This window comes from Centruroides vittatus, unplaced genomic scaffold, assembly GCF_030686945.1.
Source record: "Centruroides vittatus isolate TY-2023 unplaced genomic scaffold, ASM3068694v2 contig_439, whole genome shotgun sequence".
NCBI classification, from domain to species: Eukaryota; Metazoa; Arthropoda; class Arachnida; order Scorpiones; family Buthidae; genus Centruroides; species Centruroides vittatus.
In genome coordinates, this window is record NW_027122239.1 from 149,795 (window position 1) to 175,434 (window position 25,640).

At 30.6% G+C, this 25,640-nt stretch overlaps 2 protein-coding genes across 2 annotated transcripts; both read right to left on the minus strand.

The window, feature by feature from the left end:
• Positions 1 to 1,205: 1,205 nt before the first annotated feature.
• Positions 1,206 to 8,451, minus strand: LOC136976997 (15-hydroxyprostaglandin dehydrogenase [NAD(+)]-like). The gene is made up of 7 exons (XM_067272405.1): positions 8,295 to 8,451; positions 6,784 to 6,907; positions 5,915 to 6,012; positions 5,737 to 5,833; positions 5,580 to 5,653; positions 1,955 to 2,088; positions 1,206 to 1,453 (listed from the first exon to the last, which is right to left on the minus strand). The coding sequence occupies exons 1-7, from the start codon at positions 8,385 to 8,387 to the stop codon at positions 1,327 to 1,329; spliced, it is 747 nt and encodes a 248-aa protein (XP_067128506.1). The 5' UTR covers positions 8,388 to 8,451; the 3' UTR covers positions 1,206 to 1,326.
• Positions 8,452 to 15,812: 7,361 nt separating this feature from the next.
• Positions 15,813 to 24,228, minus strand: LOC136976996 (15-hydroxyprostaglandin dehydrogenase [NAD(+)]-like). Its single transcript, XM_067272404.1, has 7 exons — positions 24,072 to 24,228; positions 22,563 to 22,686; positions 21,693 to 21,790; positions 21,515 to 21,611; positions 20,636 to 20,709; positions 16,471 to 16,604; positions 15,813 to 15,964 (listed from the first exon to the last, which is right to left on the minus strand). The coding sequence occupies exons 1-7, from the start codon at positions 24,162 to 24,164 to the stop codon at positions 15,838 to 15,840; spliced, it is 747 nt and encodes a 248-aa protein (XP_067128505.1). The 5' UTR covers positions 24,165 to 24,228; the 3' UTR covers positions 15,813 to 15,837.
• Between the last annotated feature and the right edge of the window lie 1,412 nt (positions 24,229 to 25,640).

Here is a 25,640-nt window from a genome sequence, read left to right on the forward strand (position 1 = left end):
TACTACACTATGCGTCTTAATCTGCTTTCATATGTTAAAATAACTTTTTATATTTGAGTATGTAATTATAAAATTTAATCATTTTACAGATGTAACAGTTGTTATTATAGGAGTATTATATTTACTACTAGTTCGTCGCGGATTCGCTTTACCCTCATGGAGTTTTCCGGGTTTTCTCGCGTGTCTGATGCCTAAGTAGGGGCCAGTTTTCCTAAAAAATCTTCCTGGGAGGAGCCACCGCTTGGTAGATCGCCCATGTGTTTTATGTTGTTTTTATGTTGCCTTCTCTCATACAACCCTACATTACATTTAACTTATTAATATACTCTATTAAGCAAATTACTCAGTTACCCATCATTGATGCTAATACAAAGAAACTTTTGTTTCTTATGGAACGGAAAGTATTTTTTCATAAAATTCTGAGATATTCTTATAATAAATAACTCTTTTTTTAATATATTATAGTAAAATTTGTTTTAAATGCGTTATATATGTATTTATATCCTGTATAGAGAGAGGACTCACAGGATGGATTATTTAATTGTTTCATTCTTATTATAAAGCCACTGTTTATATTGATTTACTAGCTGTTACTCGCGACTTCGCCTGTTTTCGAACTGTTTTCAATTTGATCAATTTTCTCGAATGTTTACAATCGTTCTATAATCAAACCAATATGCAATAACAAATTCGAATTTAAAATGGTTCGGACATTTGGTTAAAATCAAAATATATAAAACTATTTTATCAATGTCTGAAATGTTATCAATTTATTACACATAAGTACTCAATGAAGACTAAACGTAGTTGAAGACAAAAAATCTAATCTAAAATAATACAGTAGAAGCCGTTCTTCAGGTTAAGCCTTAATCTCTCCCTCTCCCCCCTCCCGCGGGGAATTTCGAAAAATCCCTTCTTAGTGTGCGTTTTCATGACGTACCCTGTGTACCAAATTTTACCTCTTTCTTTAGGTTTAGCGGTTTGCTCTGGGCGAAGATGAATAAATCACTCAGTCAGTCAGTCGAGACAAGTAATTTTATATATTTAGATTTATTGAAAAAGTTATGAATTTTGGAAAAGATTGATTTTTGTGATTTTATATAAAATACGCATTAAAACTTGTAAATATTTCTTTAATACTCTTGACGTATTTTATCTCAATTTTCAAATTGTCATTGTCAAAGCATAAGTTTATTAAAAAGTACTTTAATAGAGCATTTTAAGATTTATTTATTGCCTTACAATTTACAGATTTAAGGCCATTGAAAATTAATGAATCCAAATCAAAATGTACTAATCACGATTAAAATTTCTGCAAAATTAATACTATTTTATGTACATTTTATCTGTAAATTTCACGTATTCATTTTTCTCTCCGTTAATAACAGTCATAACTGCTCCTGGTTTTCCTTCTTCGATGAGCTGAATGATTGCTTCTGCCACTTCACTTGGTCTGAAAATTAATTATATCATTATTAATTAGAATAAGGACTTAAAATTTTCTGGGTATTTGTGAATCTCAGACAATTCTACTCTTAACTTAATAATAAAACTGTCATTGACAATTTTGGAAGTTTTCTTATTCGAGAAGCTTGCAGCTTCTTAAATGAAACCTTTACTTATCCATAATTTTTATGTAGAATGCACAATGTAAGTGATGGAGTGTCAAGTGTTGAAGAAATTAATTGAATTGAAATAACGTGACTTCCGGTGCAAACTGAAAATTCCTGAATAGTTAATGGGGGCCTCCTGCCCCTACGGTTTACACATCTCTCGGAGTTCATCTATCTAACTACGTTCACAAGAGTAAGGAAAGAAAAACGACGGAAAGTCGAACAGACGACAATGAGAAGTTATAGATCTATAATTTTTTTTAAATTGCAGCTTAATTATTTTACTTTATATGTTTATTATTAATTGTATTATTTTTTTAAATATCACGATTAATACTTACTCTATTGCAGGATTTTTTTTGAGAAATTCTCTCATCTCTTCCCCTTCTGATTTTAGGACATTTTGCAACATTTCGGTGTTTATAGTACTAGGGCATACACAGGTGAATTTAACTCCACTTTTTTCGTAATTTAACTATTGATGTAAGATATAAATATATAATTTTCTTATACCTAAAAACAATTTTTATTATATTGTCAAATACTAAGTCAATTGAAAATAATACAGTTTATTGAAAGTAATAGTTGCTGTTACCGACCGAAACTGAAGCCAAATTTTATACAATCATCTCATATGTTACATATGAGATGATGATAAATATCCCAACATTCGAAAGAATATTATAAAGTATAATTAAATGTAAATGTAACAGTCAAAACCCGCTTTTAGTTAGAACGCGTTTTAACTAGTTAAAACTAGTTTATACTAGATGTCTTTGTTAAAACCCGTTTTGTTTTGTTAAAACTAGTTTTAACTTAAATTCATTTTTGACCAGCAGTAAATTCTAGACAAAACGGGTTTTAACAAAGACATCCAGTATCAACTAGTTAAAACGCATCCTAACTAAAAAATGGTCTTGACTGCAACGTATAGAGTGATTCGGGGTAAGATGGAAATGCGAGGAAGATGCTTACTTTTTGATATTTTCAAACGGTGACGTCAGATATTGTCATGTGTTTGTATGATGAATCGTTGGGCCAATATTGAGTGCGGAAAGCTGTAGTTGGCTACCGTTACCTCATTTTCTACATCCGAGAAGAATAAAAGCAAGATAAGAACGAAGTTTTTGTTGTGAAATGTTTCTGGAATCATTTTAAAACTAAAAGTTACAATAGAATTTATTAAATATTGCGTAAAACAATTAACGTGTGATGTAGTTAAGGTTCTAAAGTTTCCATTGCGAGTTACCTCCGATCCCGATCGGACATGCTAGAACACGTGACTCCGCTAGGCATCTTACCCCGACAAATGGAAAAGATGCCATATTTTCCATGGGGTAATATGCTTATTTTTTGTTAATTGAATTCCAATATGCCTATTTTTAATAAATTTTTGTTTTCTCGTTTTATTGCAGGATATGCGTAGAAATTATATAAGTACTTCTCAAAAAGGTTTTTGGACTGAAAAAAGGTTTCAGCTAGCTATAGAGCACGTTAGAACGGGCGGAAACTTAACAATACTTATACTGTGCTGTTATACTTACTATGAAGTACTTTGTACTACATATGCAATAAATTAAATTTGGTTAAGATATTCAAAAATTAATTTTATGCAATTATATTTGTTATCTTACCCTAATGGCATTTGGCATCTCACCCGGATACTTGGAGTGAGATGACTAAAATACCAGACAGTAAACAAGTCGTCATTGCAAACACAATATACAGTTATTTTTCATATACTCCAAAGTTTTCTTTGAAAAACATGCTCAAGAATATGATATTTTCGTTAGAGGCCTCCAAAACCCAAATTATCTCTATAATTTCCTTTATAAGCAAAATGTTAGGCATCTTCCCCGAATCACTACATATAACTTTATTTATTTTTCCCAAAACATATTTATGTAGCTAAAACTAGTTTTATCTAAAATCAAAACATGTACAGCAGTAAATTAACTAGACTAAACCCGTTTTGTCTAGAAAAAACTAGAATTTACTGCCAGTCAAAAATGAATTTGAGTTAAAACTAGTTTTAACTAGAAAAAACGAATTTTAACAAAGACATCCAGTATAAACTAGTTTCAACTAGTTAAAACGCGTTCTAACTAAAAACGGGTTTTGACTGTAACATAAACATTAATAAATAATCAATAAATACAAAGACCAGGACAATAACAAAATATAAAAATTTTCAAATTATAAGAAACAAATTGTCTTCACAATCTGTTCTTTACAGTGTATCCGACACACAACAGTCGCATGTAGTCACAGCACTTTTTATTTTTTTTTTTTAGTCTTTCAAGGAAAGACTAAAAAATGAAAAGTGTTCACTCCTCCTTTTGTCTCCACTGTGGGCACTAAAGGGGCCATTTTAATCACACTTATCATGAGTTTGGCCAGATTTACAAGGCGAGATTTGGCTCTACAGTTCCTTTAATATACATATTCCATAAACATATTCCATATTCCTATCCTATTAACATATCCATAAGTTTTCTATCGAATTTTGTAAGTTTAGAAACAAAGTGTGATTATTTTATTTAAATTGCAGCAGTGGAATGTGGAATATATGAAAGATATGGTTCTATCACCCTCCATCTCCAGGTTGCGAAACCTGAATTTGCTGCAGTTTGAACAATGGTATGCCACTGACCTGCTTAGAAGTCACAGGGATTCCGATCCAATAATCGTGTCTACAAGTATTAGCAGAACATATCGTTGACCAGATTCACAATTTTCTTCAAAAGAATATAGACCAATAATAAAGGAAGCTGTGAAAACGCAAAAACCGTTACCTTTGGTAAGTATAATGGAGTTTGATGGTGAACGTGTGGACTTTCGTCGGACCAAATTTTTTGCGACTCCATTATACCCAATTTGTTAGAAAACGTATGTAAACGTATAGCATTAAAGGAAGCGTTAAAAAACGTGCGCACATTAATGGGACGGCAGCGTCAAATTTTGCTCTATCATTAAATTTATAAGTAAAAGTTTTCCTTCAAAAATCGAAATCATATACTCGTGATAATATGTATGCGAAATTCGGTTGAGATTATCCCAATAAGTCTTTGTATACAGAGTTACTAAAGCTACATTTTAATTATGATTGTCCTGTTTCTATTAAATTTTTGTGGTATCAAGCATTAATTAATCTTTCAAGTTTATTAATTTTATAATTTACTTTACAGATTAAAATTTCAGAATGTAAGAAGCGTTTCATTTTGACATTATTTTATTCTCACGTTTTGTCGAAAAATAATAATGCCTTTAGTGGTCGAGTGGATAACTCAGCTGAACACAGGTAGTCCGCAGATTTCCTCTCGAACTGCAGGCTGGCTGCGTGGAGTTTCCCGGGTTTTCATCTAAAAAAACCCTAAATAGAAGCCAGTTTCCTGTAGGAAAATCTTCTAGGGGAATCTTTCCATAGAAACATTTTTCTTGGCATTTTCGCCCGTGTATTACGATTCGATCATTCTAACCCCATCCAAAAAGGTACATTCGTTACCAGTCTTAAAACTTTGATGCAGTAATACAGCATCAATTTAAATAGATCATATTATAAATATATTATTTTGTATTTCATAATTATCATAAATCTAAATTGAAATTTAAATAATTTTGATGTTGCATCCAAAATTTAACAGTGCCCACCAGAGATCAAGTGGAATAAATCTGAATAATAGAATCCAATGGTCTGGAGACATGGAGATTTCTGTGTTTTCTTCACATAAATAACACCTAAGTAGGGGCCAGTTTTCCTTATAAAGTGTTTCCAGGAAACATTCCTCTCAACACATTCTATACGTATTGCGCCATTTTTATTTTTGCCATAAAACCAAACAGCAACAAAGTTTCGAATTATAAAAAAAAAAAAAAAAATGTGAAAACGTTGATAATTATGAGTATTTTGTTCTAAACTGTTTTAAATAGATAAGCATATTATCACATTAGGACGACTTTACTTACTCCGAGACATCTTGTAAACATAACTACACCGGCTTTACTTGCTGAATAGATAGATAGTGTAAAGGGTTCGAGGCCTGATATAAGTAAAAAAATATATATGAATTAATTTACAGTACACGTTTATTGCTCAAAATGAAAATACAGAATTTTTAAATACCTGCCACAGAACCGACATTAACAACAACGCCCCCATTTCCTCCATTATTCTTCCCCATGTATTTTGATGCAATGTTGCAACCGTATATCACACCATTCTACAATAATTTTTAATTATAAAATTCATCTCGTAACTACTCAGAATGAAATTTTAAAGAATGAAAAGTGTTCGGACTTACCAAATTAATATCTACAGCCTTATTTTCTTGAGAAACTCCTGCATTATTTACTAAAATATTTAAATCCCCAATTGTCTGTTTGGCTTTCAAGTAAGCTTCTGTAATTGAAGTAATTTAGTGAGAAATAACGGCTGTGTCGTAAAATTGACAGTTTAAAACAAGTTGTTTTTGTTATAATTTAAAATTATACGAGTACTATTTGTGTCAGCATACTAATCTTGAATAAAACATCAATTTTTTTTCAATCCGTGAGAAATATGATATATTTATGTGAGAATCGAACAAAACAGAAAAATATCTATCAACGAGCTGCGTAACTTTCTCGGCCGTTATAAGATTTTATTTTTAAATTAACATTTTAATTATTTATTATAAAAAAGGTTTTGTTATAACATGGAGACGTGCGAAAATCCCAGAAAGTAAAATTTGACACGATTCCAATACTATAAAAGCTAGGATACGTCGACTTTCTGACTTGAGAGAGTATTAACTAACGCTCTTGATCTTGATATCTTATGACAACTTTCCCTCGAGTCTTTGTCAACTCTGAGTGAAAACCACAGTTAAATATAACTCAATATTTATTTGAGGACAGAATTTCTGGAAAAATATTTATTAGAATTTATTAATATACTGTATTAAATATTTATTTCTTCGGATGTCTATTACCACAATCATCGATAAGTTATATTTCGACAATTATACTGAGATGTAGAGTTTCGTTACGTTTCTTTAAATTTTATTTTTTCTATTGTTTATTCAAGATTAGTTTTCAAAATATATTATAAGAAAGATATTTTAAAATATAAACGATATATTCATAAATTAATTAGATTTGAGCGCTTAAATTTCTAAAATACAATAAATACCTTCAAATTCTTCTGAAGAGGACACGTCACATTTGACAAAAATACAGTTTGATTCTCCATAACTCTTTTGCAACTCCTCCACTGTGCGTTGACCTTTTTCAGAATTCACATCCGCGCAGCAAACCTAAATATTTAGATAATTTTAATCAAATATTTTTATAAAACAATTGATTTATTTGAATATATTCTTGAAACATTTCGTTTTTATTTTCTTACTTTCCCCGGCTCTGTTATATATAAGTTAGAAAGTATGGCGGTCAGTGAGAAAATGACCGCACAAGATTTTTACATATTTAGACTCGGTGGATCTTGAAATGTCTACAAATGCAAAAAAATTTGGAGATTTTTTTATGTATATGGATGTGTGGCTGGGTTGGGACCACAATTTTTTCACTTCATTTGAAGATCAATAACTTTGGTGATTAAATGTCGAAGGGATGAAGAGATAATCGGGGTCGAATGTCATATTTCCAGTAGGGTCGGATTAAATGACGAGTTTATTCGTTATTGAGCCTATCAATTCCCCCTGTCGTCCGTCTGTCGTCTCTGTTAACCTCGAGAAAGGAGTTAGATAGATGAAATCCGTGACCAAATATGGAAAGCGTAGGAGCAAGACGTTTCGATTAACGTATACGAACTTTCGGTCTGGACCGTTACGTTACGTTATTTTAAATCAAATAATTTTATCCTGTAGGGAGTTAGATGACGACATGACTGTTGCTAACAGAAAAAAAATATGATGCTCAGGGGATTGCTAACAGGAAAAGTATGATGCTCAGGGGATTGCTAACAGGAAAAGTATTATGTACAGAAGGAAGACTCTATTCATATAAGGTGGAGAGTATATATTTTAAATTAAATAAATTACAAAAACATGATTAAAAATTGCTTCCTGACACTATGACGATGTCACAATAAATAATTTCTCGTTATCATTTAAAATTTTTTTATGAAACCCATATATAAAGTTTATTAATAAAATATCGTAACAGTTGGCGCTACTAAATGACACCGGGAAAGCTAAGCAACTCCTTGCTGGAATTTTGTTTGTTCTTTATATTTTATCTGTTTTTGCACAGGATTTGTATGTTTTTGGACGGACATGTTTGAATAGTAGCAAGAATGATCTGTTGTATTTCGATAATAATTAAATAAGGTGAAGCATTATTTTATATTTAACATTTAAAGACATGGCTCCAATTCATGCAAAATTTTTTTCTTTCTTTTTTCATCGGAACTCCCCCATATAACAAACATGTATATTTAAATAACTTCATTCTGTTTAAAATTTCATTATTTAACTTTATCTTGAAATATGTTATATAACGAAAGAAATTTAAATTTTATAGCCTAAAAAATTTCTAGAATTTTATTTGGTATGAAAATCATGACGACTGGCAAACTATAAGAAAATAAATAAGCCTATACGATTAAATCTTGAATATTTAAAACAGATAATTTTGAAAGCGATAATTTTACAGAAATTTCTAAAAATATTTGAAAAATCTTACCTTACATTCTCTGCTTAACAATGCTTCACAAACAGCTCTTCCTAGTCCCTGTGCACCGCCTGTTACTAATGCCCTTCCACTTTTCACGTTCATCTTCTTTGATCTTTTTCCTTACAAACCGTTCCAAAGTCAAGCGAAACTTCGGCATCTCATAAGTAGAAAGATAAAACTTTAGAACTAGATAAGAACTGGAACGACAAAAATTATCTCTGTTTATGATAAAATTGCTTTCAGACAATGAGTTATCGTTCAAGTTCAAGGGGCGTATAGTTTCAAAAACGGCCAATTTTTTTCTGAATCTGAAATGTAATGGCTTTGGATGTTGCCAATTTTAAAACTAACTTTCAGTTTTCATCGCCCTTTCTCTCTTCTTCTTTCAGCTTTGTGGCTACGTAGAAATTTACAGCTATCATCATTCTAAAGAACAGACAAATACATAAGATCGCTTGCTTAGATAATTTTTTACAAGATGGACGTAGACGTTACTGAAATTATACGTGTCGTATAGAGTATAAGATATTGCATTGACTTACTTAGTATTTTCTCTTTCGAAATAATATTTTTTCTGGCTTATTATGTCCAAATGTTATTGTTTACAATTCCAGTAAATTATTTTTGTATGTGAAAATTGCATCTGAATTTAAAATCTGAAAGTAAATTCTCTATCGAAAGCGAGAAACGTCGACTTCGTAAAATAAAATTTAGATAAGATTTTTGCTATATTTTAAATAAAACGTTTCAGGATTTAAGAAGTATTTTTTTAACTAAGGTAAGATAGGAAATTCATGTAAATTTACTTAAAAAGAATTAAGTTTGAGTGCTCTTAATCTCTAATTGAAATCAACTTGTTATTTTCATATTTGAGTATGTAATTATAAAATTTAATTATTTCACAGATTTAACAGTTGTTATTGTAGGAGTATTATATTTACTACTAGTTCGTCGCGGATTCGCTTTACTTTTATGGAGTTTTCCGGGTTTTTTCGCGTGTCTGAGGCCTAAATAGGGGCCAGTTTTCTTAAAAAATCTTCCTGGGAGGAGCCACCGCTTGGTAGATCGCCCATGTGTTTTATGTTGTTTTTATGTTGCTTTCTCTCATACAACCCTACGATACATTTAACTTATTAATACACTCTATCTAGCAAATTACTCAGTTACCCATTATTGATGCTAATCCAAAGAAATTTTTGTTTCTTATGGAACGGAAAGTATTTTTTCATAAAATTCTGAGATATTCTTATAATAAATAACTTTTTTAATATAATATAGTAAAATTTGTTTTAAATGCGTTATGTATATATATTTATATCCTGTATAGAGAGAGGACTCACAGAATGGATTGTTTAATTGTTTCATTCTTATTATAAAGCCATTGTTTATATTGATTTACTAGTTGTTACTCGCGACTTCGCCCGCGCGAATTTTTCAAGGAAATACCATTTAAATTCAGTATAACAACTATGAGAATTGTTAAATAATGGCGGGGTCGCTCCGTTCGTCATGGCGACTGGTGAGATTTTGATTGCACCTTGTTTCGTAGGAAAATATTTTACCCATTTCACTTTTTCTGTTTATGTCTCAACAATGTTTAGTTTAAAATTTACTCAATTACTACTACTAATGTCCGGTATCGAGCCGAACCCAGGTTTTCTTCAAAAAACTCCAACGAAAAGAGGTAGACCACCAGCAAACCGAACTACGCAATCTTCTTTTAATACGAAATCAACTGAAAGTGAAAGCAACTTGATTACCGAGTATACTCAACCACGAAGAGTGGAATCGACTGCTCAGGTAAGTGGAAACTCTACTTTGAGTTTTTCATGTGCAACTTTAAATATGGAACTATCGGACACTACAACTGCACTTCCTTGGACGAAGCTAGTCGATTTGATTACTTCTAGTAACGAAAAAATAGAAAATCAATTTTCTTTAATCCGTAAACAAATTATTACTATCCATAATGAGATTAGTGAATTTTCTAGTCAACTTCAGACTATTAGAGATAGAAATGATAATTTTGAATCTGAAATTACAAAATTAAGAAAAGAGAATGAGTTGCTCCAGTGATTGATGCACTGCATAATAAATTAAATAATAATAATTTAATAATATATGATTATTCGAAAACATTTGCTGACGGGAATGAAGAGGACATATTGAATTTCTTGAATCATTCACTAAATATTCCATGCAAAATGGAAAAAGAAATTAAATCAATTCACAATATTTCTAACTCAAAAATTAATATCTTATGCTTGACTTTAAAATCTGAACAATTGCGAAATCAAATTATGATCACCTTCAATAAACGAAAACAAAATAAATCATTGGGACCATGGCAAAATTTAAACATGTCTGTAGATTTGGTTGTTAATTTTCGTAAGAGAAGAAAAGCTTTATTACCTTACTACATTGATTTAAAAAAACAAAATACACAGGTTAAATTACGAGACGATTTTCTCCTAATCAAACAGAAAATAGTAACTTATAGTTTTTGAATAAATCAACTGCTATATGCAGAGAATTTTTTAGACTATACGACTTGAATAATTCCGATAATCATCAACCTTCGATAATACTTAATAATGAAACTGATTATAATAAAAATCAAGAAAAATCATACCTAAACATAATAAATCGGAACTGTAATGGCTTATTAAAAAAAATTGATAGTATTGGATTTAGATATTTATTACATAATACTGATATAATGGGACTAACGGAAACCTGGTTTACTTCGTCACATGAAGGATTAAAAAATAAATACATTGATAAATACATACTGATATATCAACCGTGGCACATAAACCAGTTGGCCCTGGTCGTCCGTACGATGGTTTAAGCTTACTCATTAAGAAAAATATAGGGGTAATTAAAAATATACAGAAATTTGATAACTGTATAGCAGTCTCAATCCAAATTACCAATCCAGACTTACATTTTTTGGTAAACAGATTGATAGCCATTATACTAGTTTATATCCCTCCAGATCAGCTTCAGATTTTAAATGACGTCTTTAAATTCATCGAACAATGGAAAATCATTACTCCTTATGTTATAATTATAGGCGATTTAAATGCGAGAATTGCAGAAAAAATGGATATGGAATATAAGGGACCCAATTTATTAATCCAAAACACTCGTAAATCAAAAGATAAAAAATATAACAAAACAGGACTTCAACTACTAGAATATATGGATCAATTACAACTTTATATACTGAATGGTAGAATTAAAAATGATTATCCGTCTGAATTTACTTGTCTGACTAACACTGGCTGTTCAATAATAGATTTAATGATATGTTCAGAATTAATTACAGATTTATGTACACAGATTCAAGTATTAAATTATGACCTCTCTGACCATTTTCTCATAACAATGTCCATTCAAATTTCAAAAAGTCAACTATATAAGATTGAACCAATATCATATCAAATAACCAACTATAACTATCAACATTACCAACTTTCAATTAGTAACAGAATTAAATATTTATTGAACCATGCTCCAACGGAGGGAATAGAAAAATATTTACAATTTGAACTAGTATTAAAAGAATTTATACAAATACGTAATTCAAAATATAATATATCACATAAATTTGAAAAAACGATTTAGAATAAATTATTCTGATGAATCCTTTAATCGTTATAAACAACTTAAAACATCATATTTCAATCTTCTAAAAGTAAAAAAATCAAACTATTTTAAAAACCTACAACAACGTATCCTAGCAGACAAGAATAATCTACTTTTCTGGTCAACACTTCAAAAATTGCGGAAAACTCGTCCAGAACGTCAACCAGATATAGACTTTTCAACATGGTTTCAATATTTCAATAGATTTCCGATTAATGAAAATATATCAAACAACTACCAAAGAACCCTAACGAATAAATTTTTTGATCCACCCATTACCTATTAATACCTTAATTCCCGAGTTTTCCCCGTTAAAATTTAAATTAATGATTAAGAATAATTAAAAATAATTAAAAAATAATAAAAACGAAAAAAAAACGAAAGAAATGTGTTAATTTTGAAGAAAAAGCTTCAAAGTACAATTTCCTTTTTCTGGCCTATCCGCGAAATCTGACACTGATAAGTCATTGTTTACACAGCTGGATGACCTTGAGAACAGCTGGTGTCGTCTTTCGCGGGACATTCTCATGAAACTCTCGGGAGGAGAAGGGTAAAAAGTAGGGTGAATACTAGATGGTGGTATATTTCTAAATATTTTTTTTTAATTACGATTTTAATTGATATTTCCGACCCCCCCGACTTAATTAAACGTAATTATAAAAAAATCTATTAATTAAAAAAATTAAAAAACTATTGGATGTTGTTTTTGACATCAGAAAATAGCTTTAAATAACTTTACCGAAGTAAAATCGACGCACTAGAAGTTTAGAAGGATGAATGAAGTTCCATAAAAAAATCCCACAAAAAACAATTAAGCGTTAATTACGGTCATTAAAGGTTAATTAAAATCGCAATAAAATTTTTTCGCGCGGGTAAAAATTTTTCAAAAAATTTGGAGACTTAGAAAACATTCCAAAGATCAAAAAATTTTTTTTCGGGTCCCAAAGTACCGTTTTTTTGTAACGCTATAAAATTTTGCCCGAGTTATCTCGGGTTTGGACGTCTATGCACGTCAATGGTCGTTAAACTGGAATACTCCATTGGGAAATTAAAACTAAAATCATCGCCGGGACCAGATTTAATTACTAATAAATTCATCAAACTCTTACCGCCGTCAGGAAAGCAACTATTACTTGAACTTTTTAATTATTTTTACGATTCCTCAACTTACCCGTCATCATGGAATTCCGCCAATCTACTTATGATCTACGAAAAAAAAGGGAAATAGAATAGCACCAGAGAATTATCGACCCATCGCACTTTTATCGACTATAAGAAAATGTTTCACATCCTTATTAGCAACACGTATTCAAAAATGGACTATAAACCAAAATCTAAATTCGAAATTTCAATTTGCTTTCATCAAATCTAAAGGAACCGAATCGGCTATATTCTTGTTAACTACTCTAATTCAAATATACTTAAAAAAAAAAAAAAACGAAGGAAAATTTTTGCCGCATTCATCGATATTACTAAGGCCTTTGATTCTACACACGTACCCTCTTTGGTTAAAAAACTAAAAATACTGGGGGCAGGTAATAAATTTGCAACTACTATTATGAATCTTTTTTCCTCATATAAAATCAATATTATTTACGGAAATCAGCGATATCCTGAAATTACTATAAATCGAGGAATTCTACAAGGTGAGCCACTGTCTCCTTATCTGTTTAATTTTTATATTAACGATATCGATAAGCTATTTTTAAATGATTCAGAAGGCATTTATCTATATGGAAGAACATTTCATTACATTCTATACGCAGACGACCTGGTTCTATTGGCCCCAACCAAAGTTACTTTACAACATAAGCTTAATAAAATCAATGACTATCTGAATTCCATATCCTTGTCAATTACGTTGCTAAATCAAAAATAATTATTTTCAGAAACAATATCAAACTTGCAAATCTAGAGAAATCTTTTTATATAAATGATCAACCTTTAGAACTGGTCAACAATATAAAATACTTGGGTACGATTTTCAACTCGAACGGTAAATTTCAGACTCACTTGAAATATCTCAATATAAAAATCAATCAACTAATTAATAATACTCTCTATTTAAGTGCTAGTTTAAAAATTACGAATTTAAAACTTCATATGAGACTGTTTAACTCAATAATAATGCCAGCTATTTTATATGCCAGTCCAATTTAGGCCATAGATATATTCTATGACTTGGAAAAATTTCACATCATATTTTTACGTAAACTATTTAAACTCGAACGTACTGTCCCAGGATATGCAATACGTGCAGAAATCAACAGATGTCAACTTTTCCCCTTCTTTATGAAAAGACTAATGAAATTCTATTACCGATTATTGAACACAACAGATGATAATATTAAATTTTTACTTCATATTATGAATACTCAAATGAATAACGACAATATCAACAAAATGACATGGAGCTGTAAGTTTAATAAAGTTTTGCAGTCCTTTGGAGTATCTATTGGCCTATTTGACAACTATACTGACAATTGGAAATATGCCTATACTATGATGATAGACTCAGCATTTTCTCATTCGAAAATTGGTGATCAAAACGCAATACTTAATTCAACATACCACCCTTGGTATTTTCATATTCTAAGCCTACCTGCTCAATCAAACATTATCACAATGGATACAACTTTAAATATTAAACGTTTATTACTTCAACTGAGACCCAACCATCACTCCTTAATTGTAAACAATTCATATATTGACTTTTCAAGATCATGTTATTGGTATAATTCTAATTCTTTTTCTGCACTTCACCTTCTCAGAGATAGTTCTGTTTTGAAAAATTATCAACAAAAATTCCAAACATGAGTCCTATTTTGTACAAATAATGAACTAAATTATAGATCCACACTGGGCAATCTAACAAAAACGAATATGTACAAAATTGTTAATTTCTTTACTCATATTATTAACGAATTGAATGTCCATTGTACGAAATGATTATATGTTTATATTGTCTATTTGTCAATATTCATGCAACTAACTTAATGTTTGTACTTAATGTTTTTTCTCTCGTACATTAACCGATTCCCCCCTGTAACAAGGTCTCCTTACTATGAATAAAGATTATTATAATTGTTAAATAACATCTACTGCTAAGAATGATGAGAATTGCAGAAAATCAAACGAACTGTTTTCAATTTGATCAATTTTCTCGAATGTTTACAATCGTTCTATAATCAAACCAATATGCAATGACAAATTCGAATTTAAAACGGTTCGGACATTTGGTTAAAAATCGAAAATATTTATAACGGTATAAAAATATTTATAACAGTATAAAAATATTTATAAAAATAAAAAAATATTTATAACAATGTCTGAAATGTTATCAATTTATTACACAAAAGTACTCAATGAAGACTAAACGTAGTTGAAAACAAAAAATCTTATCTAAAATTGTACAGTAGAAGCCGTTCTTCAGGTTAAGCCTTAATGCTCTCCCTCTACCCCATCCCGCGGGAAATTTCGAAAAATCCCTTCTTAGTGTGCGTTTTCATGACGTACCCTGTGTATCAAATTTCACCTCTTTCTTTAGTTTTAGCGATTTGCTCTGGACGAAGATGAATAAATCACTCAGTCAGTCAGTCGAGACAAGTAATTTTATATATTTAGATTTATTGAAAAAGTTATGAATTTTGGAAAAGATTGATTTTTGTGATTTTATATAAAATACGCATTAAAACTTGTAAATATTTCTTTAATACTCTTGACGTATTTTATCTCAATTTTCAAATTGTCATTGTCAAACCATAAGTTTATTAGAAAGTACTTTAATAGAGCATTTTAAGATTTATTTATTGCCTTAAAATTTACAGATTTAAGGCCATTGAAAATTAATGAATCCAATCAAAATGTACTAATAACGATTGAAATTTCTGCAAAATTAATACTATTTTATATACATTTTATCTGTAAATTTCACGTATTCATTTTTCTCTCCGTTAATAACAGTCATAACTGCTCCTGGTTTTCCTTCTTCGATGAGCTGAATGATTGCTTCTGCCACTTCACTTGGTCTGAAAATTAATTATATCATTATTAATTAGAATAAGGACTTAAAATTTTCTGGGTATTTGTGAATCTCAGACAATTCTACTCTTAACTTAATAATAAAAACTGTCATTGACAATCTTGGAAATGTTTTCTTATTCGAGAAGCTCGCAGCTTCTTAAATGAAATCTTTACTTATCCATAATTCTTATGTAGAATGCAGAATGTAAGTGATGGAGTGTCAAGTGTTGAGGAAATTAATTGAATTGAAATAACGTGACTTCCGGAGCAAACTGGAAATTCCTGAACAGTTAATGGGGCCTCCTGCCCCTACGGTTTACACATCTGCTTTCGGAGTTCATCTATCTAACCTCGCTCACAAGAGTAAGAAAAGAAAAACTACGGAAAGTCGAACAGACGACAATGAGAAGTTATAGATCTATAATTTTTTTTTAATTGCAGCTCAATGATTTTACTTTATATGTTTATTATTAATTGTATTATTTCTTTAAATATCACGATTAATACTTACTCTATTGCAGGATTTCTTTTGAGAAATTCTCTCATCTCTTCCCCTTCTGATTTTACGACATTCTGCAACATTTCGGTGTTTATAGCTCGAGGGCATACACAGGTGAATTTAACTCCACTTTTTTCGTAATTTAACTATTGATGTAAGATATAAATATATAATTTTCTTATACCTAAAAACAATTTTTATTATATTGTCAAATATTAAGTCAATTGAAAATAATACAGTTTATTGAAAGTAATAGTTGCTGTTACCGACCAAAACTGAAGCCAAATTTTATACAATCATCTCATATGTTACATATGAGATGATGATAAATATCCCAACATTCGAAAGAATATTATAAAGTAAAATTAAATGTAAATGTAACAGTCAAAACCCGCTTTTAGTTAGAACGCGTTTTAACTAGTTGAAACTAGTTTATACTGGATGTCTTTGTTAAAACTAGTTTTAATCAAATTCATTTTTGACTAGCAGTAAATTCTAGTTTTAACTATACAAAACGGGTTTTAACAAAGACATCCAGTATCAACTAGTTTCAACTAGTTAAAACGCATCCTAACTGAAAAATGGCCTTGACTGCAACGTATAGAGTGATTCGGGGTAAGATGGAAATGCGAGGAAGATGCTTACTTTTTGATATTTTCAAACGGTGACGTCAGATATTGTCATGTGTTTGTATGATGAATCGTTGGGCCAATATTGAGTGCGGAAAGCTGTAGTTGGCTACCGTTACCTCATTTTCTACATCCGAGAAGAATAAAAGCAAGATAAGAACGAAGTTTTTGTTGTGAAATGTTTCTAGAATCATTTTAAAACTAAAAGTTACAATAGAATTTATTAAAAATTGCGTAAAACAATTAACGTGTGATGTAGTTAAGGTTTTAAAGTTTCCATTGCGAGTTACCTCCGATCCCGATCGGACATGCTAGAACACGTGACTCCACTAGGCATCTTACCCCGACAAATGAGAAAGATGCCACATTTTTCTTGGGGTAACATGCGTATTTTTTGTTAATTGAATTCCAATATGCCTATTTTTAATAAATTTTTGTTTTCTCGTTTATTGCAGGATATGCATAGAAATTATATAAGTACTTCTCAAAAAGGTTTTGGACTGAAAAAAGCTTTCAGCTAGCTATAGAGCACGTTAGAACGGGCGGAAACTTAACAATACTTATACTGTGCTGTTATAATTACTAAGAACTACTTTGTACTACATATGCAATAAATTAAATTTGGTTAAGATATTCAAAAATTAATTTTATGCAATTATATTTGTTATCTTACCCTAATGGCATTTGGCATCTCACCCGGATACTTGGAGTGAGATGACAAAAAATACAAGACAGTAAACAAGTCGTCATTGCAAACACAATACAGTCAAACCTGTTTTTATGCGGGGGATAGGAACCGCATTAAAAAAAACGCATTAAAAGAAATCTCACGAAACTTCACGAATGGCTGTAAATAATAGTTTTCGCAACACAATTAAAAAATATTTTTTTTATGCGGTCAACAGGGACCGCATAAAAAAAGTCTCACATAGAAAATAACTCAAAACCGTACGAAATAGAATTTATTGACAACAGATGTCAGCACTTGACTGCATCGTCTGGTCTATCGTCTGTTTTACATATTTTTGTCCAGGTAATGTTTTGTTGACTTAAAAAGTAAATTATTTCATTTTTCGCATATTCATGCAATAATATTACTATAATAAGTGCATTTATGCTATAATAAGTTTATTTAGCTATAATAAGTCAACGTAAGACATGACGAATCGCACGAGACTAGTCGCCAACTATACCGCACAAATTAAAAATTCGCATTAAAAAAATCGCACAAATAAAAATCGCACATAAAAAGAGCGCATAAAAACAGGTTTGACTGTATACAGTTATTTTTCATATACTCCAAAGTTTTCTATGAAAAACATGCTCAAGAATATGATATTTTCGTTAGAGGCCTCCAAAACCCAAATTATCGCTATAATTTCCTTCATATGCAAAATGTTAGGCATCTTCCCCGAATCACTATACATAACTTTATTTATTTTTTCCCAAACATATTTATGTAGCTAAAATTAGTTTTAACTAATATTAAAAGTTAAAACTAGTTTTATCTAAAATCAAAACAAGTACAACAGTAAATTAACTAGACAAAACCCGTTTTGTCTAGTTAAAACTAAAATTTACTGCTAGTCAAAAATGCATTTGAGTTAAAACTAGTTTTAACTAGACAAAACGGGTTTTAACAAAGACATCCAGTATAAACTAGTTTCAACTAGTTAAAACGCGTTCTAACTAAAAACGGGTTTTGACTGTAACATAAACATTAATAAATAATCAATAAATACAAAGACCAGGACAATAACAAAATATAAAAATATTTGCAAATTATAAGAAACAAATTGTCTTCACAATCTATTCTTTACAGTGTATCCGACACACAACAGTCGCATATAGTCACAGCACTTTCCATTTTTTTTTTTTTTTTTTTTTTTTTTTTTTTAAATCTTTCCTTCACAAAAAAGAAAGACTAAAAAAATGGAAACTGTTCTGTCCAACAGTGTTGTCTCCACTGTAGGCACTAAAGCGGCCATTTTAATCACACTTGTCATTAATTTGACCAGATTTACAAGGCGAGACTTGTCTCTACAGTTCCTGTAATATGCATATTCCATAAGTTTTCTAAAGAATTTTGTAAATTTAGAAATAAAGTGTGATTATTTTATTTAAATTGCAGCAGTGGAATATAGAATATATGAAAGATATGGTTCTATCACCCTCCATCTCCAGGTTGCAAAACCTGAATTTGCTGCAATTTGAACAATGGTATGCAACTGACCTGCTTAGAAGTCACAGGGATTCCGATCCAATAATCGTGTCTAGAAGTATTAGCAGAACATACCGTTGATCAGATTCACAATTTTCTTCAAAAGAATATAGACCAATAATAAAGGAAGCTGTGAAAACGCAAACACCGTTACCTTTGGTAAGTATAATGGAGTTTGATGGTGAACGTGTGGACTTTCGTCGGACCAAATGTTTTGCGACTCCATTATACCCAATTTGTTAGAAAACGTATGTAAACGTATAGCATTAAAGGAAGCGTTAAAAAACGTACGCACATTAATGGGACGGCAGCGTCAAATTTTGCTCTATCATTAAATTTAGAAGTAAAATTTTTCCTTCAAAAATCGAAATCATATACTCGTGATAATATGTATGCGAAAGTCGGTTGAGATTATCCCAATAAGTCTTTGTATAGAGAGTTACTAAAACTACATTTTAATTATGATTGTCCTGTTTCTATTAAATTTTTATGGTATCGAGCATTAATTTATCTTTCGAGTTTATTAATTTTATAATTTACTTTACAGATTAAAATTTCAGAATGTAAGAAGCGTTTCATTTTGACATTTTTTTATTCTCGCGTTTTGTCGAAAAAGAATAATGCCTTTAGTGGTCGAGTGGATAACTCAGCTGAACACAGGTAGTCCGCAGATTTCCTCTCGAACTGCAGGCTGGCTGCGTGGAGTTTCTCGGGTTTTCATCTAAAAAAAACTTTAAATAGAAGCCAGTTTCCTGTAGGAAAATCTTGTAGGGGAATCTTCCTATAGAAACATTTTTTTTGGCATTATCGCCCGTGTATTGCGATTCGATCATTCTTACCCCATCCAGAAAGGTACATTCGTTACCAGTCTTAAAACTTTGATGCAGTAATACAGCATCAATTTAAATAGATCATACTATAAATATATTATTTTGTATTTCATAATTATCATAAATCTAAATTGAAATTTAAATAATTTTGATGTTGCATCCAAAATTTAACAGTGCCCACCAGAGATCAAGTGGAATAAATCTGAATAATAGAATCCAATGGTCTGGAGACATGGAGATTTCTGTGTTTTCTTCACATAAATAACACCGAAGTAGGGGCCAGTTTTCCTTATAAAGTGTTTCCAGGAAACATTCCTCTCAACACATCCTATACGTATTGCGCCATTTTTATTTTTGCCATAAAACCAAACAGCAACAAAGTTTCAAAATATTAAAAAAAAAAAAAAATTGATGAAAACGTTGATAATTATGAGTATTTTGTTCTAAACTGTTTTAAATAGATAAACATATTATCAGATTAGGACGACTTTACTTACTCCGAGACATCTTGTAAACATAACTACACCGGCTTTACTTGCTGAATAGATAGATAGTGTACAGGGTCTGAGACCTGATATAAGTAAAAAAATACAGTCAAACTTGTTTTTGTGCGGTCTTTTTCTGTGCGATTTTTATTTGTGCGATTTGTTTCGTGCGATTTTTTTGTGCAGTATATGAAAATTTCAATCAAATTGGAACATAATTGACTCTTGTAAAATTTTTAAAAACTCTATTGGTTGTTTTCTATGACATCAGCAGGTTTTTTCATTTTTTATTTAGTGAAATTTTTTTCTCTTACGTTTATTTCGGTCCCCTCTTATTTTAATAGCATAAAAACCATAAATATTATGTTATATTTGAACAGATGCAGTAAGTTAGCTCCCCTCCAGCTTTAGACTGCAGGTGTGAAATTTCATGCCTTGTTAAATGAAATAACACTTCCTGCAGCTATATTTATCAAATAAAATCATTATTTAACGATTATTTTTAACTTTTTAATGTTAGATTCGTGTTTAAGTGGAAATAATTAATTAATATAAAAATTAAAATTCTTAGAGGTTTTTTTCCCCCATTAGGTGTTGCAGAAAAAGGCACAAGGAGTTAAAAAAGCAATTCCTAGTTATTTCGTACGGTTTCGAGTTATTTTCTACGTGAGGCTTTTTTTATGCGGTCCCTATTCACCGCATAAAAAATATTTTTTTAATTGTTGCGAAAACTTCTTTATAGCCATTCGTGAAGTTTCGCGCGATTTTTTTTAATGCATTTTCTTTTATGCGGTCCCTATCCCCCGCACAAAAACAGGTTTGACTGTATATATGAATTAATTTACAGTACAAGTTTATTGCACGAAATGAAAATACAGAATTTTTAAATACCTGCCGCAGAACCGACATTAACAACAACGCCCCCATTTCCTCCATTATTCTTCCCCATGTATTTTGATGCAATGTTGCAACCGTATATCACACCATTCTACAATAATTTTTAATTATAAAATTCATCTCGTAACTACTCAGAATGAAATTTTAAAGAATGAAAAGTGTTCAAACTTACCAAATTAATATCTACAGCCTTATTTTCTTGAGAAACTCCTGCATTATTTACTAAAATATTTAAATCTCCTATTGTCTGTTTGGCTTTCAAGTAAGCTTCTGTAATTGAAGTAATTTAGTGAGAAATAACGGCTGTGTCGTAAAATTGACAGTTTAAAACAAGTTGTTTTTGTTATAATTTAAAATTATACGAGTACTATTTGTGTCAGCATACTAATCTTGAATAAAACATCAATTTTTTTTTCAATCCGTGAGAAATATGATATATTTATGTGAGAATCGAACAAAACAGAAAAATATCTATCAACGAGCTGCGTAACTTTCTCGGCCGTTATAAGATTTTATTTTTAAATTAACATTTTTATTATTTATTATAAAAAAGGTTTTGTTATAACATGGAGACGTGCGAAAATCCCAGAAAGTAAAATTTGACACGATTCCAATACTATAAAAGCTAGGATACGTCGACTTTCTGACTTGAGAGAGTATTAACTAACGCTCTTGATCTTGATATCTTATGACAACTTTCCCTCGAGTCTTTGTCAACTCTGAGTGAAAACCACAGTTAAATATAACTCAATATTTATTTGAGGACAGAATTTCTGGAAAAATATTTATTAGAATTTATTAATATACTGTATTAAATATTTATTTCTTCGGATGTCTATTACCACAATCATCGATAAGTTATATTTCGACAATTATACTGAGATGTAGAGTTTCGTTACGTTTCTTTAAATTTCATTTTTTCTATTGTTTATTCAAGATTAGTTTTCAAAATATATTATAAGAAAGATATTTTAAAATATAAACGATATATTCATAAATTAATTAGATTTGAGCGCTTAAATTTCTAAAATACAATAAATACCTTCAAATTCTTCTGAAGAGGACACGTCACATTTGACAAAAATACAGTTTGATTCTCCATAACTCTTTTGCAACTCCTCCACTGTGCGTTGACCTTTTTCAGAATTCACATCCGCGCAGCAAACCTAAATATTTAGACAATTTTATCAAATATTTTTATAAAACAATTGATTTATTTGAATATATTCTTGAAACATTTCGTTTTTATTTTCTTACTTTCCCCGGCTCTGTTATATATAAGTTAGAAAGTATGGCGGTCAGTGAGAAAATGACCGCACAAGATTTTTACATTTTTAGACTCGGTGGATCTTGAAATGTCTACAAATGCAAAAAAATTTGGAGATTTTTCTATGTATATGGATGTGTGGCTGGGTTGGGACCACAATTTTTTCACTTCATTTGAAGATCAATAACTTTGGTGATTAAATGTCGAAGGGATAAAGAGATAAACGGGGTCGTATGTCATAACTCCAGTAGGGTCAAACTAAATGACGAGTTTATTCGTTATTGAGCCTATGAATTCCCCCTGTCGTACGTATGTCTATCTCTTCTAATCTCGAGAAAGGAGTTAGATATATGAAATCCGAGACCAAATATGGAAAGCGTAGGAGCAAGACGTTTCGATTAACGTATACGAACTTTCGGTCTGGACCACAAGTCACGTTATTTTAAATCAAATAATTTGCCCTGTAGGGAGTTAGATGACGGCATGACTGTTGCTAACAGGAAAAATATGATGCTCAAAGGATTGCTAACAGGAAAAGTATTATGTACAGAAGGAAGACACTATTCATATAAGGTGGAGAGTATATATTTTAAATTAAATAAATTACAAAAACACGATTAAAAAATTGCATCCCGGAATTGTGACGATGTCACAATAAATAATTTCTCGTTATCATTTAGAATTTTTTATAAAACCATCCCTACCCTCAAAATAAAGAGTTTTGTCATTTATCGTAGTTAAAAACATAAAAAGTTTATTAATAAAATATCGTAACAATTGGCGCTACTAAATGACACCGGGAAAGCTAAGCAACTCCTTGCTGGAATTTTGTTTCTTCTTTATATTTTATCTGTTTTTGCACAGGATTTGTATGTTTTTGGACGGACATGTTTGAATAGTAGCAAGAATGATCTGTTGTATTTCGATAATAATTAAATAAGGTAAAGCATTATTTTATATTTATCATTTAAAAACATAGTTGCAATTCATGTAAATTTTTTTCCATCGGAACTCCCCTCTATAACAAACATGTATATTTAAATAACTTCATTCTCTTTAAAATTTCATTACTAACTTTATCTTGAAATATGTTATATAACGAAAGAAATTTAAATTTTATAGCCTAAAAAATTTCTAGAATTTTATTTGGTATGAAAATCATGACGACTGGCAAACTATAAGAAAATAAATAAGCCTATACGATTAAATCTTGAATATTTAAAACAGATAATTTTGAAAGCGATAATTTTACAGAAATTTCTAAAAATATTTGAAAAATCTTACCTTACATCCTCTGCTTAACAATGCTTCACAAACAGCTCTTCCTAGTCCCTGTGCACCGCCTGTTACTAATGCCCTTCCACTTTTCACGTTCATCTTCTTTGATCTTTTTCCTTACAAACCGTTCCAAAGTCAAGCGAAACTTCGGCATCTCATAAGTAGAAAGATAAAACTTTAGAACTAGATAAGAACTGGAACGACAAAAATTATCTTTGTTTATGATAAAATTGCTTTCAGACAATGAGTTATCGTTCAAGTTCAAGGGGCAAAACGGCCCCTTGAACTTGAGTTCAAGGCACAAAAGCGTTCCAAAAACGGCAAATTTTTTTCTGAATCTGAAATGTAATGGCTTTGGATGTTGCCTATTTTAAAACTAACTTTTAGTTTTCATCGCCCTTTCTCTCCCTTCTTTCTGCTTTGTGGCTACGTAGAAATATATAGCAATCATTATTCTAAAGAACAGACAAATACGTAAGATCGCTTGCTTAGATAATTTTTTACAAGATGGACGTAGACGTTACTGAAATTATACGTGTCTTATAGAGCAGGGGTGGCCAACTTTTGTGTACATAAGATCTACTTTTTATCTTAAAAATGTGTCGCGATCGACTTGTGGTAGGCATAGAGTAAGTGGCGAGGGGGGGTGTGAAATACATACTATGTTTATACACTGTGCTTCAGTACGAGGTGCACTCCCGCGAACACTCCATAAAGAAAATAAATTTCCAGACCCAACTTTTGATATTTGCAGTTACGAGTTCATTCCATACAGGCGTCACCTAAAAAAATTGATTTTTTGACACTTTCAAGATAGATTTTTATTAACTTAAAATATAATTTAATTTTTTTTATCAATTACAATGTATAAATTGTAGTACTATTAATTTGTAAACTTGAAAAACTTGTTATAAAACTGCACAGTACGGCTGATAATTTGATTATAAAATTTTACTTTCGCGATTTTTTTTGGGCGAGGAAAATTTATCATGGAAGAATGATATAAGATTTTTAGACTTCTTTTTTGCTAATCTATCAAAAGCTCGCGGGAGTGCTTTTTGTACTAGAACACCCTGTATATCTACCTACGTAAAAAACAACGTAATTATTTAACGGGCCAAAAAACTCACGTCCAGGGGAATTAAAACAACATGAGTAATTATTAACAATATTTATTAATTCAAATTAGCTACTGATGAAGACAGATTTAGAATTTATTTTATTCCGTTACATTAATGGGAAGACTGAGTTTGCACGTCTCTTACCAAGAAAACATAATTAGGTGTATATCCTGACAAAGATAATAATAATTCTTCAGTATGGGACTCAGTCAGGACAGAATGTTTAGTCTTCGTTAACTTTAAGTATGAAAATGCCAATTCACACAGGTATGTAGTTCCGAAACAGGAATAAATGTATTTGCTACATTTGGTGATACTGGGATATTTTTTTCAATTGACGTATTTCCAAAAATCCAAAAATATAGAGGCCTGTTGCCAAAAACGCTCACTTATCGAGTAAATAGATAGGTAAAAAAAGCCATAATTTAATTTAAAACATAAAGAACTTACATTT